This window comes from Neoarius graeffei, chromosome 12 (genome assembly GCF_027579695.1).
Source record: "Neoarius graeffei isolate fNeoGra1 chromosome 12, fNeoGra1.pri, whole genome shotgun sequence".
NCBI classification, from domain to species: Eukaryota; Metazoa; Chordata; class Actinopteri; order Siluriformes; family Ariidae; genus Neoarius; species Neoarius graeffei.
In genome coordinates this window covers 1,863,073-1,879,905 of record NC_083580.1, presented here as the reverse complement: position 1 = coordinate 1,879,905, position 16,833 = coordinate 1,863,073, and the positions used below count along the sequence as shown (strand labels likewise).

General features: G+C 48.3%; 1 protein-coding gene across 4 annotated transcripts in view; it reads right to left on the bottom strand.

The window, feature by feature from the left end:
* Positions 1 to 8,371: 8,371 nt before the first annotated feature.
* LOC132895110 (ral guanine nucleotide dissociation stimulator-like) overlaps positions 8,372 to 16,833 on the bottom strand; it is a 54,113-nt gene continuing 45,651 nt past the window's right edge. For all 4 annotated transcript variants that reach the window (XM_060935316.1, XM_060935314.1, XM_060935313.1 and 1 more), the window contains 5 exons: positions 15,691 to 15,952; positions 15,465 to 15,539; positions 14,519 to 14,776; positions 14,294 to 14,408; positions 8,372 to 13,650 (listed from right to left, as the gene is read on the bottom strand). In XM_060935316.1, the coding sequence (XP_060791299.1) occupies positions 13,475 to 13,650; positions 14,294 to 14,408; positions 14,519 to 14,776; positions 15,465 to 15,539; positions 15,691 to 15,952 (886 nt within the window). In that variant the 3' untranslated portion in view covers positions 8,372 to 13,474. The remainder of the gene's footprint in view (positions 13,651 to 14,293; positions 14,409 to 14,518; positions 14,777 to 15,464; positions 15,540 to 15,690; positions 15,953 to 16,833) is intronic.

Here is a 16,833-nt window from a genome sequence, read left to right as displayed (position 1 = left end):
GACTCTAAATTGAGCGTAGGTGTGAGTGTGAATGGTTGTCTGTGTCTATGTGTCAGCCCTGTGATGACCTGGCGACTTGTCCAGGGTGAACCCCGCCTTTCGCCCGTAGTCAGCTGGGATAGGATCCAGCTCGCCTGCGACCCTGTAGAAGGATAAAGCGGCTAGAGATGATGAGATGAGATGAGATCTCTGACTGTTTATGGTTCTGCTGTGGGTTCTAACGTTCTCTGCAGACGTGTTTTTATTGTGATGAGTATAAAGGTGTAGAAGGGTCACTAAACAATGCAGTGCATGCAGAATAAAACCACTGAACTGAAACAGACCCATTTTATTCTGCTGAAGTGTAGTAATGAAATGATGTGTAATCAGGTGTGTTAAAGCAGAGGAGAGGGGATTAAAAGCAGCACATTAAACTCTGGGTTAATTATTGGGCGCCATCTTGTGGCAGGATTTCTGTTGGCGTGTGAAAGCATCTCGAACCGACATCTCCAACCTCCTTTCACTGATTGCACTCCAGGTTTGCGAACTCCAGACTCCAGTTAGCTGATACTGTGAATGTTTGAATGATGTATTCAGTATGGACAAGAACAAAGCGACAATTTGTGTTATTAAAAACAGATTGCGTTTGTTCATCATTACTGTAACTTAGATGAAGATCAGACCATATTTGAAAGATACATTTATACATAAATGCAGGTAATTCCAAAGGGTTCACTTACTTTTTCTACCCACTGTATCACTGATCACCCCTTGAACTGATATATTATTTTTCAATTTGAATTTTGAAGAACAAATATTCAGTCATGAAAACAAACAAACAAACAAATAAATAGTGTAGTGCAGGGCATTTTCTCCTCATGAATTAGCCTCATCTCTCACTTTAATTTGCCATTTAATATGTATTTCTATAGAGAAAAAGGAACCTTGGCTCAAGCTGAGGGGGCAGACGGTGATGCTGTCTCCTTGGTTCACATAGATAAGATAAGATAAGATAAGATAAGATAAGCACAAATATGTACATATACAAATAAGTAAATAACTAAAAAATAAACCAACAAGCTAACAATAGATAGATAGATAGATAGATAGATAACTCTAAAAGTCTCGTCTCGTCTCGTCTTCTTCCGCTTATCCAGGACCGGGTCGCGGAGGCAGCAGTCTAAGCATGGAAGCCCAAACTTCCCTTTCCCCAGACACCTCGGCCAGCTCCTCGGGAAGAACACCGAGGCGTTCCCAGGCCAGCCGAGAGACATAGTCCCTCCAGCGTGTCCTGGGTCTTCCCCGGGGCCTCCTCCCGGGGGGACATGCCTGGAACACCTCCCCAGGGAGGCGTCCAGGAGGCATCCGAAAAAGATGCCCGAGCCACCTCAGCTGGTTCCTCTCGATGTGGAGGAGCAGCGGCTCTACTCCGAGCTCCTCCCGAGTGACTGTGCTTCTCACCCTAAGGGAGCGCCCAGCCACCCTGCGAAGGAAACTCATTTCAGCCGCTTGTATCCGCGATCTTGTTCTTTCTGTCATTACCCAAAGCTCATGACCATAGGTGAGAGTCGGAACGTAGATCGACCGGTAAATTGAGAGCTTCGCCTTTTGGCTCAGCTCCTTCTTCACCACGACGGACCGGTAAAGCGACCGCATAACTGCGGAGGCTGCACCGATCCGCCTGTCGATCTCACGCTCCATCCTTCCCTCACTCGTGAACAAGATCCCGAGATACTTAAACTCCTCCACTTGAGGCAGGACTTCTCCACCAACCTGGAGAGGGCAAGCCACCCTTTTCCGGTCGAGAACCATGGCCTCGGACTTGGAGGTGCTGATTCTCATCCCAGCCGCTTCACACTCGACTGCAAACCGCCCCAGTGCATGCTGAAGGTCCTGGTTTGAAGAAGCCAACAGGACAACATCATCCGCAAAAAGCAGAGATGAAATCCTGTGGTTCCCAAACAGGATTCCTTCCGGCCCCTGGCTGCGCCTAGAAATTCTGTCCATAAAAATTATGAACAGAACCGGTGACAAAGGGCAGCCCTGACGGAGTCCAACATGCACTGGGAACAGGTCTGACTTACTGCCGGCAATGCGAACCAGACTCCTGCTCCGTTCGTACAGGGACCGGACAGCCCTTAGCAAAGAGCCCCGAACCCCATACTCCCGAAGCACCCCCCACAGAATACCACGGGGGACACGGTCGAATGCCTTCTCCAGATCCACAAAGCACATGTGGACTGGTTGGGCAAACTCCCATGAACCCTCGAGCACCCTATGAAGGGTATAGAGCTGGTCCAGTGTTCCGCGACCAGGACGAAAACCGCATTGTTCCTCCTGGATCCGAGGTTCGACCATTGGTCGAATTCTCCTCTCCAGTACCCTGGAGTAAACTTTCCCTGGGAGGCTGAGAAGTGTGATTCCCCTATAATTGGAGCACACTCTCCGGTCCCCTTTCTTAAAAAGAGGGACCACCACCCCAGTCTGCCACTCCAGAGGCACTGTCCCCGACCGCCACGCGATGTTGCAGAGGCGTGTCAACCAAGACAGCCCCACAACATCCAGAGACTTGAGATACTCAGGGCGGATCTCATCCACCCCCGGTGCCTTGCCACCGAGGAGCTTGCAAACCACCTCAGTGACTTCGGCTTGGGTAATGGACGAGTCCACCTCTGAGTCATCAGCCTCAGTCTCCTCAGTGGAAGACATGACGGTGGGATTGAGGAGATCCTCAAAGTATTCCTTCCACCGCCTGACAATGTCCCCAGTCGAGGTCAACAGCTCCCCACCCGCACTGTAAACAGTGTTGGCAGAGTACTGCTTCCCCCTCCTGAGGCGCCGGACGGTTTGCCAGAATTTCTTCGAGGCCGACCGATAGTCCTTCTCCATGGCCTCCCCGAACTCCTCCCAGTTCCGAGTTTTTGCCTCCGCAACTGCCCGAGCTGCAGCACGCCTGGCCTGCCGATACCCGTCGGCTGCCTCAGGAGTCCCGGAGGTCAACATGGCCCGATAGGACTCCTTCTTCAGCTTGACGGCATCCCTTACTTCCGGTGTCCACCACCGGGTTCGAGGATTGCCGCCACGACAGGCACCGGAGACCTTGCGGCCACAGCTCCGAACAGCTGCATCCACAATGGAGGTAGAGAACATGGTCCACTCAGACTCAATGTCCCCCGCCTCCCTCGGAAGCTGGGAAAAGCTCTCCCGGAGGTGGGAGTTAAAGACCTCCCCAACAGAGTGCTCGGCCAGACGTTCCCAGCAGACCCTCACCATACGTTTGGGCCTGCCAGGTCTGTCCAGCTTCCTCCTCCGCCAGCGGATCCAACTCACCACCAGGTGGTGATCAGTTGACAACTCAGCCCCTCTCTTCACCCGAGTGTCCAAGACATAGGGTCGGAGATCAGATGACACGACTACAAAGTCGATCATCGACCTCCGACCTAAGGTGTCCTGGTGCCACGTGCACTTATGGACACCCCTATGCTCGAACATGGTGTTCGTTATGGACAAACTGTGACTAGCACAGAAGTCCAATAACAAAACACCACTCGGGTTCAGATCGGGGAGGCCGTTCCTCCCAACCACGCCCCTCCAGGTGTCACTGTCATCGCCCACGTGAGCATTGAAGTCCCCCAGTAGCACAATGGAGTCCCCAGTCTGAGCACCCCTCAGTACCTCTCCCAGGGACTCCAAGAAGGCCGGATACTCTATACTGCTATTTGGCCCGTAGGCACAAACAACAGCAAGAGCCCTCTCCCCAATCCGAAGGCGCAGAGAGGCGACCCTCTCGTTCACTGGGGTAAACTCCAACACATGGCGGCTGAGCTGGGGAGCTATAAGGAAGCCCACACCAGCCCGCCGCCGCTCACCACGGGCGACTCCAGAGAAGTGGAAAGTCCAGCCCCTCTCGAGGAGCTGGGTTCCAGAGCCCAAGCTGTGCATGGAGGTGAGCCCGACTATCTCTAGCCGGTACCTCTCAACCTCCCGCACAAGCTCAGGCTCCTTCCCCCCCAGCGAAGTGACATTCCATGTCCCAACAGCCAGCCGCTGTGTCCGGGGATCAGGTCGTCGAGGCCCCTGCCTTCGACTGCCACCCAATCCACACTGCACCAAACCCCTACTGCTACCTCTGTGGGTGGTGAACCCACAGGAGGTCGGGCCCACGTCACCTCTTCGGGCTGAGCCCGGCCGGGCCCCATGGGCAAACCCCACTCTAGCTCTGTGTCCCACCATGGCCACCCCACTCTAGCTCTGTGTCCCACCATGGTCACCCCATTCAACTCTAAAAGTATATGCTATAATACAAAAAACTACAGACATGATAGTTCATTCTAACTCTGTGTCACACCATGGCCACCCCATTCAAGCTCTGTGTCCCACCAATGCCACCCCACTCTAGCTCTGTATCCCACCATGGCCACCCCATTCAAGCTCTGTGTCCCACCATGGCCACCCCACTGTAGCTCTGTGTCCCACCATGGCTACCCCAAGCTCTGTGTCCCACCATGGCCACCCTACTCTAGCTCTGTGTCCCACCATGGCCATCCCACTGTAGCTCTGTATCCCACCATGGCTACCCCATTCAAGCTCTGTGTCCCACCATGACCACCCTACTCCAGCTCTGTGTCCCACCATGGCCACCCCACTCTAGCTCTGTGTCCCACCATGGCTACCCCAAGCTCTGTGTCCCACCATGGCCACCCTACTCTAGCTCTGTGTCCCACCATGGCCATCCCACTGTAGCTCTGTATCCCACCATGGCTACCCCATTCAAGCTCTGTGTCCCACCATGACCACCCTACTCCAGCTCTGTGTCCCACCATGGCCACCCCACTCTAGCTCTGTGTCCCACCATGGCCACCCCACTCTAGCTCTGTGTCCCACCATGGCCATCCCACTCTAGCTCTGTGTCCCACCATGGCCATCCCACTGTAGCTCTGTATCCCACCATGGCTACCCCATTCAAGCTCTGTGTCCCACCATGACCACCCTACTCCAGCTCTGTGTCCCACCATGGCCACCTCACTGTAGCTCTGTGTCCCACCATGGCCACCCCCACTCTAGCTCTGTGTCCCACCATGGCCACCCCACTCTAGCTCTGTGTCCCACCATGGCCACCCCACTGTAGCTCTGTGTCCCACCATGGCCACCCTACTCCAGCTCTGTGTCCCACCATGGCCACCCCACTGTAGCTCTGTGTCCCACCATGGCCACCCCCACTCTAGCTCTGTGTCCCACCATGGCCACCCCACTCTAGCTCTGTGTCCCACCATGGCCACCCCACTCTAGCTCTGTGTCCCACCATGGCCACCCCATTCAAGCTCTGTGTCCCACCATGGCCATCCCACTGTAGCTCTGTATCCCACCATGGCTACCCCATTCAAGCTCTGTGTCCCACCATGGCCACCCCACTCTAGCTCTGTGTCCCACCATGGCCACCCCACTCTAGCTCTGTGTCCCACCATGGTCACCCCATTCAAGCTCTGTGTCCCACCATGGCCATCCCACTGTAGCTCTGTATCCCACCATGGCTACCCCATTCAAGCTCTGTGTCCCACCATGGCCACCCCACTCTAGCTCTGTGTCCCACCATGGCCACCCCACTCTAGCTCTGTGTCCCACCATGGCCACCCCACTCTAGCTCTGTGTCCCACCATGGCCATCCCACTGTAGCTCTGTATCCCACCATGGCTACCCCATTCAAGCTCTGTGTCCCACCATGGCCACCCCACTCTAGCTCTGTGTCCCACCATGGCCACCCCACTGTAGCTCTGTGTCCCACCATGGCCACCCCCACTCTAGCTCTGTGTCCCACCATGGCCACCCCACTCTAGCTCTGTGTCCCACCATGGCCACCCTACTCCAGCTCTGTGTCCCACCATGGCCACCCCACTGTAGCTCTGTGTCCCACCATGGCCACCCCCACTCTAGCTCTGTGTCCCACCATGGCCACCCCACTCTAGCTCTGTGTCCCACCATGGCCACCCCACTCTAGCTCTGTGTCCCACCATGGCCACCCCATTCAAGCTCTGTGTCCCACCATGGCCATCCCACTGTAGCTCTGTATCCCACCATGGCTACCCCATTCAAGCTCTGTGTCCCACCATGGCCACCCCACTCTAGCTCTGTGTCCCACCATGGCCACCCCACTCTAGCTCTGTGTCCCACCATGGTCACCCCATTCAAGCTCTGTGTCCCACCATGGCCATCCCACTGTAGCTCTGTATCCCACCATGGCTACCCCATTCAAGCTCTGTGTCCCACCATGGCCACCCCACTCTAGCTCTGTGTCCCACCATGGCCACCCCACTCTAGCTCTGTGTCCCACCATGGCCACCCCACTCTAGCTCTGTGTCCCACCATGGCCATCCCACTGTAGCTCTGTATCCCACCATGGCTACCCCATTCAAGCTCTGTGTCCCACCATGGCCACCCCACTCTAGCTCTGTGTCCCACCATGGCCACCTCACTGTAGCTCTGTGTCCCACCATGGCCACCCCCACTCTAGCTCTGTGTCCCACCATGGCCACCCCACTCTAGCTCTGTGTCCCACCATGGCCACCCCACTGTAGCTCTGTGTCCCACCATGGCCACCCTACTCCAGCTCTGTGTCCCACCATGGCCACCCCACTGTAGCTCTGTGTCCCACCATGGCCACCCCCACTCTAGCTCTGTGTCCCACCATGGCCACCCCACTCTAGCTCTGTGTCCCACCATGGCCACCCCACTCTAGCTCTGTGTCCCACCATGGCCACCCCATTCAAGCTCTGTGTCCCACCATGGCCATCCCACTGTAGCTCTGTATCCCACCATGGCTACCCCATTCAAGCTCTGTGTCCCACCATGGCCACCCCACTCTAGCTCTGTGTCCCACCATGGCCACCCCACTGTAGCTCTGTGTCCCACCATGGCCACCCCCACTCTAGCTCTGTGTCCCACCATGGCCACCCCACTCTAGCTCTGTGTCCCACCATGGCCACCCCACTCTAGCTCTGTGTCCCACCATGGCCACCCCACTCTAGCTCTGTGTCCCACCATGGCCACCCCATTCAAGCTCTGTGTCCCACCATGGCCATCCCACTGTAGCTCTGTATCCCACCATGGCTACCCCATTCAAGCTCTGTGTCCCACCATGGCCACCCCACTCTAGCTCTGTGTCCCACCATGGCCACCCCACTGTAGCTCTGTGTCCCACCATGGCCACCCCCACTCTAGCTCTGTGTCCCACCATGGCCACCCCACTCTAGCTCTGTGTCCCACCATGGCCACCCCACTCTAGCTCTGTGTCCCACCATGGCCACCCCACTCTAGCTCTGTGTCCCACCATGGCCACCCCACTCTAGCTCTGTGTCCCACCATGGCCACCCCACTGTAGCTCTGTGTCCCACCATGGCCACCCCCACTCTAGCTCTGTGTCCCACCATGGCCACCCCACTCTAGCTCTGTGTCCCACCATGGCCACCCCACTCTAGCTCTGTGTCCCACCATGGCCACCCCACTCTAGCTCTGTGTCCCACCATGGCCACCCCATTCAAGCTCTGTCTCCCACCATGGCCACCCCACTCTAGCTCTGTGTCCCACCATGGCCACCCCACTCTAGCTCTGTGTCCCACCATGGCCACCCCACTCTAGCTCTGTGTCCCACCATGGCCACCCCACTCTAGCTCTGTGTCCCACCATGGCCACCCCACTCTAGTTCTGTGTCCCACCATGGCCACCCCACTGTAGCTCTGTGTCCCACCATGGCCATCCCACTGTAGCTCTGTATCCCACCATGGCTACCCCATTCAAGCTCTGTGTCCCACCATGACCACCCTACTCCAGCTCTGTGTCCCACCATGGCCACCCCACTCTAGCTCTGTGTCCCACCATGGCCACCCCCACTCTAGCTCTGTGTCCCACCATGGCCACCCCACTCTAGCTCTGTGTCCCACCATGGCCACCCCACTCTAGCTCTGTGTCCCACCATGGCCACCCCACTCTAGCTCTGTGTTCCACCATGGCCACCCCACTCTAGCTCTGTGTCCCACCATGGCCACCCCCACTCTAGCTCTGTGTCCCACCATGGCCACCCCACTCTAGCTCTGTGTCCCACCATGGCCACCCCACTCTAGCTCTGTGTCCCACCATGGCCACCCCACTCTAGCTCTGTGTCCCACCATGGCCACCCCACTCTAGCTCTGTGTCCCACCATGGCCACCCCACTCTAGCTCTGTGTCCCACCATGGCCACCCCACTGTAGCTCTGTGTCTCACCATGGGCACCCCAGTCAAAATGTTCTGGATCCACCCCAGCTATAAGTGTCTGTGTATTTTTTTAAATAATTTGATCAAGTTGTTCCTTTGCTTCTGTTTAGTTGTGGAATATTTTTAGCCAGAAAAAAAAGCAGATGTTCTTTTACACACTCTGTTTATTAGGTGTTTTTTTCTCTCCAACACTTGAAACAATGAAGTCGGGGGGGTGGGGGGTGGGGGGATGAGAGATATCAAAATCAAAACTGCCGTACAAAAAAATCCACATGAGACAAACGGAGTATGAGAAGTGAATGGAGAGCTCGGAGTTACAGCGGTGTATAAACCTCGCAGCCGTATATACTCAATATTTACATATATATTAATTTGTAAATTACAAAGAAGAGAAAACAAAATGTACAATGCTGCAAAAAAGTATTTACAAATTTAATAAATAGTGGAGTGAGCGCCCACACACACACACACACACACACACACACACACACACACACACACACACAGAGGAAAAGGCAAAGCTACAATGAACATTTAATGTACAAAAATTACAAAATGAACTTAAAAAATCATGTTATCATATTGTTAGTTTTTTCTTTTTAAGTAAAAGCGCGCAATGGCACCAGCGTGCTGAGTGTGAGTGAGTGAGTGTGTGTGTTCTCGTGAACAGGCAGTGTTCATGAGTCTTTAATTGTTCATGATATTTTTGTAAAATGATCTGTAAGATCTTTGGCCCTTTTTTGCCACTTACAATTCATGCAAACACACACACACACACACACCATCTAAAGGGCAAACGGTTGCTGAAAACTCAGTAGGTGTGTGTGTGTGTATGTGTGGTCCGAAAGCCTCATCTTGACTTTAAAGGGAGTGAACAGGATTCAGACACAGCTTCAGCTCAAGTTCCAGAGCTTCCGTCTCTCCAAAACATAATATAATGTCCTCCATCTCTCTCTCTCTCTCAGGGCCGTAACACACCAAGCTGACCTTTATTAATGGAAATAATTCTCCACACCAGGAGGGGGCAGAGAGCTGTTTATCTGATTCATCACCAAAATCAGAACACTGTAAGGAATGACTAAACACACGTCCAATTATGCACAGTGCTGTACTAAACATGATGTCATTATAGTACCCATGATGTACTACTCTGTGCCACACTACTTAACCCTTGTATGGTGTTCGGGTCTATGGGACCCGTTTTCATTTTTTATCAAAGGAACAATGATACGATTAATTATTTTTTCAAACTCAGACTCATTGGCCTTGGCTCATTTTCTGTGACGAACATATGTCAGAGCACATTTTCAATGACCACACACTGTACACCCCCACCCCCCAATTTATATTACATACAGGATGTTCGGGTCCACTGGACCCGGGGATCATAAAAGTGTGCACCTTCACTCTGTCCTCCTCCTGTCTGGGCCTGCTGCTAGTGTGTGTGTGTGTGTTTTGTGTTTCTGCCCCTGCCGTTCAAGCACCGACACCTGTCTGCTCTCACATTCCTACACATTTTACCCTCTGTCTTGCGGGAACCGAGACAGAAGTCCCCGTAAATTGGGGGTGGGACACAATAAATATAGCTTTTCCATTGTGGCTCCTTATCACAACTGACGAAGATGGCCAAAAGATTCTCTGCTCAGATGGACTTGCAAATGATTTTGGAAGAGAGAGAAGCTTTTGATGATGTAGAGGAAGACGTTTCAGAACTTGAGGATCACATTTCTGAAAATTCAGAGTCTGACAGTGACTTTGAAGAAGAGGATGAGATGGAGCATCAGCCAGTCCCAAAACGAAGATGAGCATGGGGATGATGTGTTGTACAGACTGACGATGGTTACTGTATGTGTTCAGCTTGTGTTGTGTAAACTGAACGGGTTACATTTCTAATGAAATTCTAAGAAATAAAAATCAGTTGTTATGAAAAACCTTGCTCCATTTGTAAATTTGAAGATAAACGTCTTTTTTTCCACTCATATCTTGACAGTAATTGATTTTCTTTTTGTAAAATTACATTTTATTAAAAAAACAAAATGAGTAGCACTTTTTTTTTTTTAAATAAATGTAATCTAACAAAGATAAAGGGCAAATATTAACCATATGCTGTTTATGTTGCTTGTAATTGGGGTGAAGTAAACATCTGTTAAGTATTTAATGTAAAATTGTTTGTGTTGAATTTAAAACACCAAAATACAGCGGGTCCAGCAGACCCACCAACACTGTCTGAGTAACAAAAATATGAACACCACGCAAGGGTTAAAGTGGCAATATGCAATTTGTAGCAGAATCCCATAGAACTGTACAGGGACAGCCAGAAAAGCCTAGCCTGGCTGCTACTGTATCAGTACTGTACTACATAGTGCACTATTTAAAGAAGTAGTACACAATTTGTAGCTGTATTCTCCAGTCCTGTACTATTGCCCTCCATTTAAAGCGGCAATATGCAATTTGTAACAATACACTATACTACTGTACTACTTAGTGCCACACTATTTAAAGCAGCAACATGCAATCTGTAGCAGAATCCTGCCATGCTATACTAGTGTTCCCTATTTAAAGCGGCTGTAAGCAATTTATAGCAGCATCCTACAGTACTGAACTATTCACTGCCACACTATTTAAAGCAGCAGCAGGCAATTTAAAACAAGATGGAATGGCCAAAACACTATTTAAAGAGGCAGTATGTAACTTTAACTTGGTGCACAGCAAAACAAACAAATAAAAAAAAAAACTACCTTAGCTACCAGTGTAGCAGTATGTTATAGTACTGTACTATATATTGCCACACTATTTAAAGCAGCGGTAAGCAATATGTGCCACAGCCATAAAAAAATAGCTTAGCTATTACTTGGTACCAAACTATTTAAAGTGTCAGTATGCAAAATAATAATAAAACTAGAAAAATCTGTATTGGTTATATAATGGTTTTGGTACACTTGCAAAAAAATACCCCACAAATATATTTGAGTCTAATTTTTAGATAGCTTTATCAGAGGGCAGTCCAACAGTGAGGGACACGCCTATAACCACTCTGGCCCCCAGGTCAGCTTGATGTTTTAGAGCCACAAACCTTCTGAACATTATGACATCACAACTAGCTGATTACATCATACTCGAGTTCCAGGAGTGAGTGCAAAGCGACGCTCTCTCGCTGTCACAGATTATTTCACAAATGTTCTACATTAGTGTGTTTCATGTTCCTAAGGTTTGTGATTAATGTCAGTGAATTTTGTTTTTCTGTTCCACATTTCCATGAAAAAAAATGTAAATTTACAAAGTGACACTTTCTTTCCACTTTTTCGTCTTCATTTCCTCTTTTCCAGATCGTCCAATCACGCAGGTCGGAGAGACTTGACAATAAATCACCGTAACCAGAGCACAGGTCATCGCTCCTCGTGACTGATCATATCAGCACTCACTTTTCTCTTTGAGTAGCATGCTAGCGTGTTAGCAGGGGTCATCGCCATGACGACAGACATTTTGGTCAAAACGTGAGTCGTAAGGACGCACGTCGTAGTGATATGATACATTCACGATATGTTAAGTTTTTAATTAATTCATAATATGTTAATGTAAAATTTCACGTAACGTATTAAGTCTTTTTTTTTTACAAAAAAAAACAGAAAAAAATTCAAAATTCTCCATAAAGAAAAAAGTTTTTCACATTTTTAGAAATTTAAGCTAGCTTGTAACTTTAATCCTGGAAAACATTCGTGTTACCTTTCTTTTTTTCCAATTTTTTTTTTTCCTGCCACAGACATGTTTCTGACCCCCACAGGCTTAGCGTCATCCATCCAGCTCCTTTAGCGTCATGAGGCTGTAAAATGATAGCGAGTTCACCTGCAGGATGACCTCAGCGTTAGTTAGCACCAATTAGAGGAAAGGAAAAAACACGCAGAAGACGATAATACTCAAAAACGAGACATGAGGACAACACCGTATTTTCCGGACTGTAAGTCGCTCTCAAGTATAAAACAAAATCAATTTATCAACATTGTGTTTTTACGTTACGTAGTGTTTGTACTGGTACTTTAACTCCCCCTAGTGGCACAGTCTGGTTAAAGCATGTGTAGCTTTTATCCCATTAGTGTTACTGTAATTTAGCACTTCTTTACCAACAAGTCATTATATGGTATGTTTAATGCCAAAATCTTGAATTGCTCATGATGATAAATAAAACTATCTCCTGTGAGTTCCTCAAGGGGTTTTAGTTTTATGCTCACATAGTGTTCCTGTATACCATATCCACCTTATTTTCAAAATTCAGAAGTCAGTAATAAATCAATCATACTTCCTGTTTTGTAAGTGAAACGTGTGGAAGACCTAGCGGTAGCAGTGGCACTTATGATCTCGTGTGATCAGCAGGTATATTTAAAGTTTGCTTACACAGCTACCTCGCCAGGCTAACAGCGATTTAAAATAATGCTGCTGAAATTAAAAAAGCTAGCAGTAATAACCAAAGTGACAAACAATTCAAGCCTGTTGGTTCGCTACGCTAAAAACAAGGTGGATATTTTACATTGTTTAAATCTGAGTGTTCCCGTCACAGCATCTGCCAAAAACTGTAAATTACGTCTTACAGTCCGGAGGACACGGAGAATAGTCGTGTGAGTGGAGTGTTTGTTGTTAGCTGTAATGCCCTTTTTAACAAAAAAGACACATTATCATAGACACAAGACAAAAATATCTTCATTTCTCATTTCGAGAGCTCAAAAAAGTCCAAAAAGGCTCGACATGTTTGATCATCTCTTTAGGCTCTGTGATGTTTGGCCAAAAAAAAAATAAATCTTGCACACCAAGATAAACGTTCCACTCGCTTCTCACCACAACAAACTTTCTGAAACTTCGCTCAGAACCTTAAGCGTTTTTTTTTTTTTTGCAGGGGGACCCATTTAAAAGTAACGCCAGGTCACATGTCCACTGCTCCGAATCGTCCTGAATCTGGCAGTGAAGGCTGTCTGCAACACAGCACTTGACAGGAAGTGACCTCAGAATCAGCACAGGAAGTGACCCTTTTAATAGCGACACAGGAAATGGCCCCCTCTCAGACGGCACAGGAAGTGACCTCATGGCTAGAAGGCGGCTCTCGGGAGTCTGTAAACAAACACAAGCGCACAACCACAGCCGAGAGTAAACGGCCTCCCCTGAGCTGGCAGTGACTTTATTTCCCTCCCAGTCTTTAGGGCTTGACCTTTGACCTCAGTGACGTATCCACAAGCCCTGTGGGATTATGGGAGTTTGAGTTTTCAGAAGATGCCTTTAGCGATCCTCAGGCCTTTCTGCTTCATGCGGGGCAGCGTAGAGCTCGCTACGTGTTTGGTGCGACTCACTCGGGGGAAGCCGCGCTTCTTCAAGACGAAGTCATAGTTGGCCGACGAGTTCATTGCGTAAAAAACGTTGGCGTTGTCTGGAATCTTCAGCTCTGTGAAGGGAACATGAGAACATCAGAACGTCAGTGTGTCGTTTACTATCAGGGCTGAACACTGTAATCCAAAAAAAAAGAAAAGAATACATTTTTTTAAATGACTAGGAAACTAAAAAATAAGAAGAAAGAGCACAGTTAAAGAAGAAAAATGCATAAAGAAAAACAGAAAATGATTAAAAAAGATAATATAAAAATAGCAATTAAAGAGGAAAAATCCAAAAACAAAAGACAAATATATAAAAGAAATAAAATAGCAAAGAAATAATATAATAAACAAGAAATAGAAAAAAACAAAAAGAAATACAAGATAGAAACAATAACTGAAATAGAAGGAAAAAAATAAAGAAGGAAAAAATAACAAATGGAGAAAAAACAAGAAAACAATGAAAAGGTTAAAAAATAAAGAAAATGGAACATGAAAGGAATATAACAAAAGAGGGAAAAAAATTAAAGAATAAATAAAAAAGAAAGAACAGAATAACACGTGAGGAAGAAAAAATGGAAAACAAAAATTAGCAATACCACGAATATTTATAAATATGCTGTGTATATATTTATGTGTGTGTGTATGAGTGTGTGCGTGTACACGAGTGTGTGTGTGTATGTATGTACGTGCGAGTGTGTGTGTGTGTGTGTGTACCTTTATCCTCACTGATTTTCTGCACCAGTTCGTAATCTTCAGGTCTCTCTCGGTCCAGGTTGTGTTTGACCATCGCCTTCCTGATCACTGCAGGGGTTTTATCCTGACTTGTCACCTACACACACACACACATACACACACACACACACAGATCATGAAAATATAACAGATATAAATGTAATATACAGTGATGCTGCCGTCTGTCTCCACCCCTCGGGTCCTCACCAGGATGCTCTTGTACATGTTGCCGTTCTCGACGTCCAGACTCACTCTGATGATGCAGCAGTCGTCCACCTGCTGGTTGTAGAGAGGCAGAGAGAGGGACGAGTAGCTGGACACGCCCGAGACAGAGCGCTTGTGCGAGCGGGAGGACGAGTGCGGAGTGGACGTGTGAGGAGTGGACGAGACCGAGGAGGACGAGGTGCTGCTGGAGCCTGAACCTGACGCAGCGTCCAGAGACGAGAGAGACGTGGACTCCCAAAACTGAGGAAGGAACGAAAGAAAAAAGATTAATTGTGTGTATATCCATATTCTACACACTGCATACACACATTTCACACACACACACACACACACACACACACACACACACACACACACACACACACACACACGTTTCAGAATAAAGGGCCCTAAGCTATTGAAATGCTTTTCTGAGCAGAAATAATCACAACTGGATCATCAAGTGACCAATCAGAACTCAGAGGAGGCGGCGGTTTAATAAACACTATTTGTTTCATGTTATGAGCAAACTGTGAGTTCATTCATTCATTCTGTTGGTATTTTATAATAAACGCTGATAAGAAACTTTTAACGAATTGCAGGTTTTAGTTTTCAGAAAGTGAGACAGGGTTTTAATGCCATAAAACATTTCAACAACTAAAACTCCTCACGTTCATAAAGAAAATCCCACAACAATGAAAAAAAGAAAAAAGAAGTCATGTAAAATCCATGAATTCTGATCTGTAACACACACACACACACACACACACACACACACACACACACACACACACACAGTCATATGGTGGTGATGGTGAAACAGGTCCAGCTCTGGATGGAGAAAGAAATATGGCTGACTTCTGAAACAGAATGAGTGAGACGGGATGGAGTGATGGATGGCTGGAGAGAGGGAGAGAGAGAGAGAGAGAGGAAGAGAAGACAAGTGTACCGTGGGTGTCAGATCTCCAATCGCGCCGCACTTCCCTAATGAAGAGTGGGAATGTTTTACACACGGCGTTGATGTCTACAAAGAGGAAGCAGTAAAGTCACACAAGGGTACAAATGTCTGAGTGCACTAGAGTTTGAGTGCACTACAGTTTAGCTTTACATTCTCTAACACTTCGGAATTTCTTCTTCCGCTCGATTTGTACGGGACTCGTTTCCCCGTCGCTCACCTTTTTCTCGTGCGTGTCGGGGGAATCAGAGATGAAGCTGATGTTGATCTCCTCCACGTCTGAGCTGCTGGAGCCGGCGGAGGTGACACTGAGTGAGTCGTCTCCTCTTTCTCCTCCTCGCTCTCCTCTCCTGTCGTCTCTCTCCGCTCCTCCCCCTCCTCCGCTGCTCAAACACGACGGGTAGCGCAACTGATCGAACGACTTGGAGTGAGAACTTCCTGCACTGCTGCAGCTCGCTTCAGAAGAACTCACTGGCTGACGACTGACACAGAGAGAGAGAGAGAGAGAGAGAGAGAGAGAGAGAGAAAGAGAGAGACTATATATATATATATATATATATATATATATATATATATATATATATACACAGTATATATAGACACACACACACACGCTCCATGGCCACTTTAATAGGAACGTGTTGTTGGTTCTAAGCTCCCTGTTCTTGGCTGCAGGAGTGGAACCCGGTGTGTTCTTCTGTCTGCTGTTGCATGCTGAGATGCTTTTCTGCTCACCACGGTTGTAAAGAGTGATTATATGAGTTACTATATCCTTCCTGGCAAAAAAGCTCGAACTAATCTGTCCATTTCCCTCTGACCCTCTCTTATCAACAAGGCGTTTGTTTCCACCCACAGAACTGTCGCTCACTTGATGTTTTTTGTTTTCTGCACCATTCTGTGTAAACTCTAGAGACTGTTGTGTGTGAAAACCCCAGGAAGGAGATCAGCAGCTTCTGAAATACTCAAACCAGTCCATCTGGATCAAACCAACACCCATACCACAGTGAGAGAAAGAAAGTCACACTTCACTGTGAGATCACAATTTTCCCCATTCTGATGTTTGAACATCGTGAACATTAACTGAAGCTCCTGATTTGTATCTGTGGGATTTGACGCATCGTGCTGCTGTCGAGGGATCGGCTGATTACAGAACTGCAGGAAACAGCAGGGGCCTAATAAAGTGACCAGTGAGTGTATACATGCTATGAACATAATCCAGTTATTTAAGAGCTTTTGTCTCAACTTCTCACTCTCAGAATGCATTTTTATTACAATTATCATTAAATTCACATCAGCATTGTTTACACTGGAGGTTGACGTGTTTTGAGGTCCTGAGGTCGTTAACTACAGCTACATAAACTCT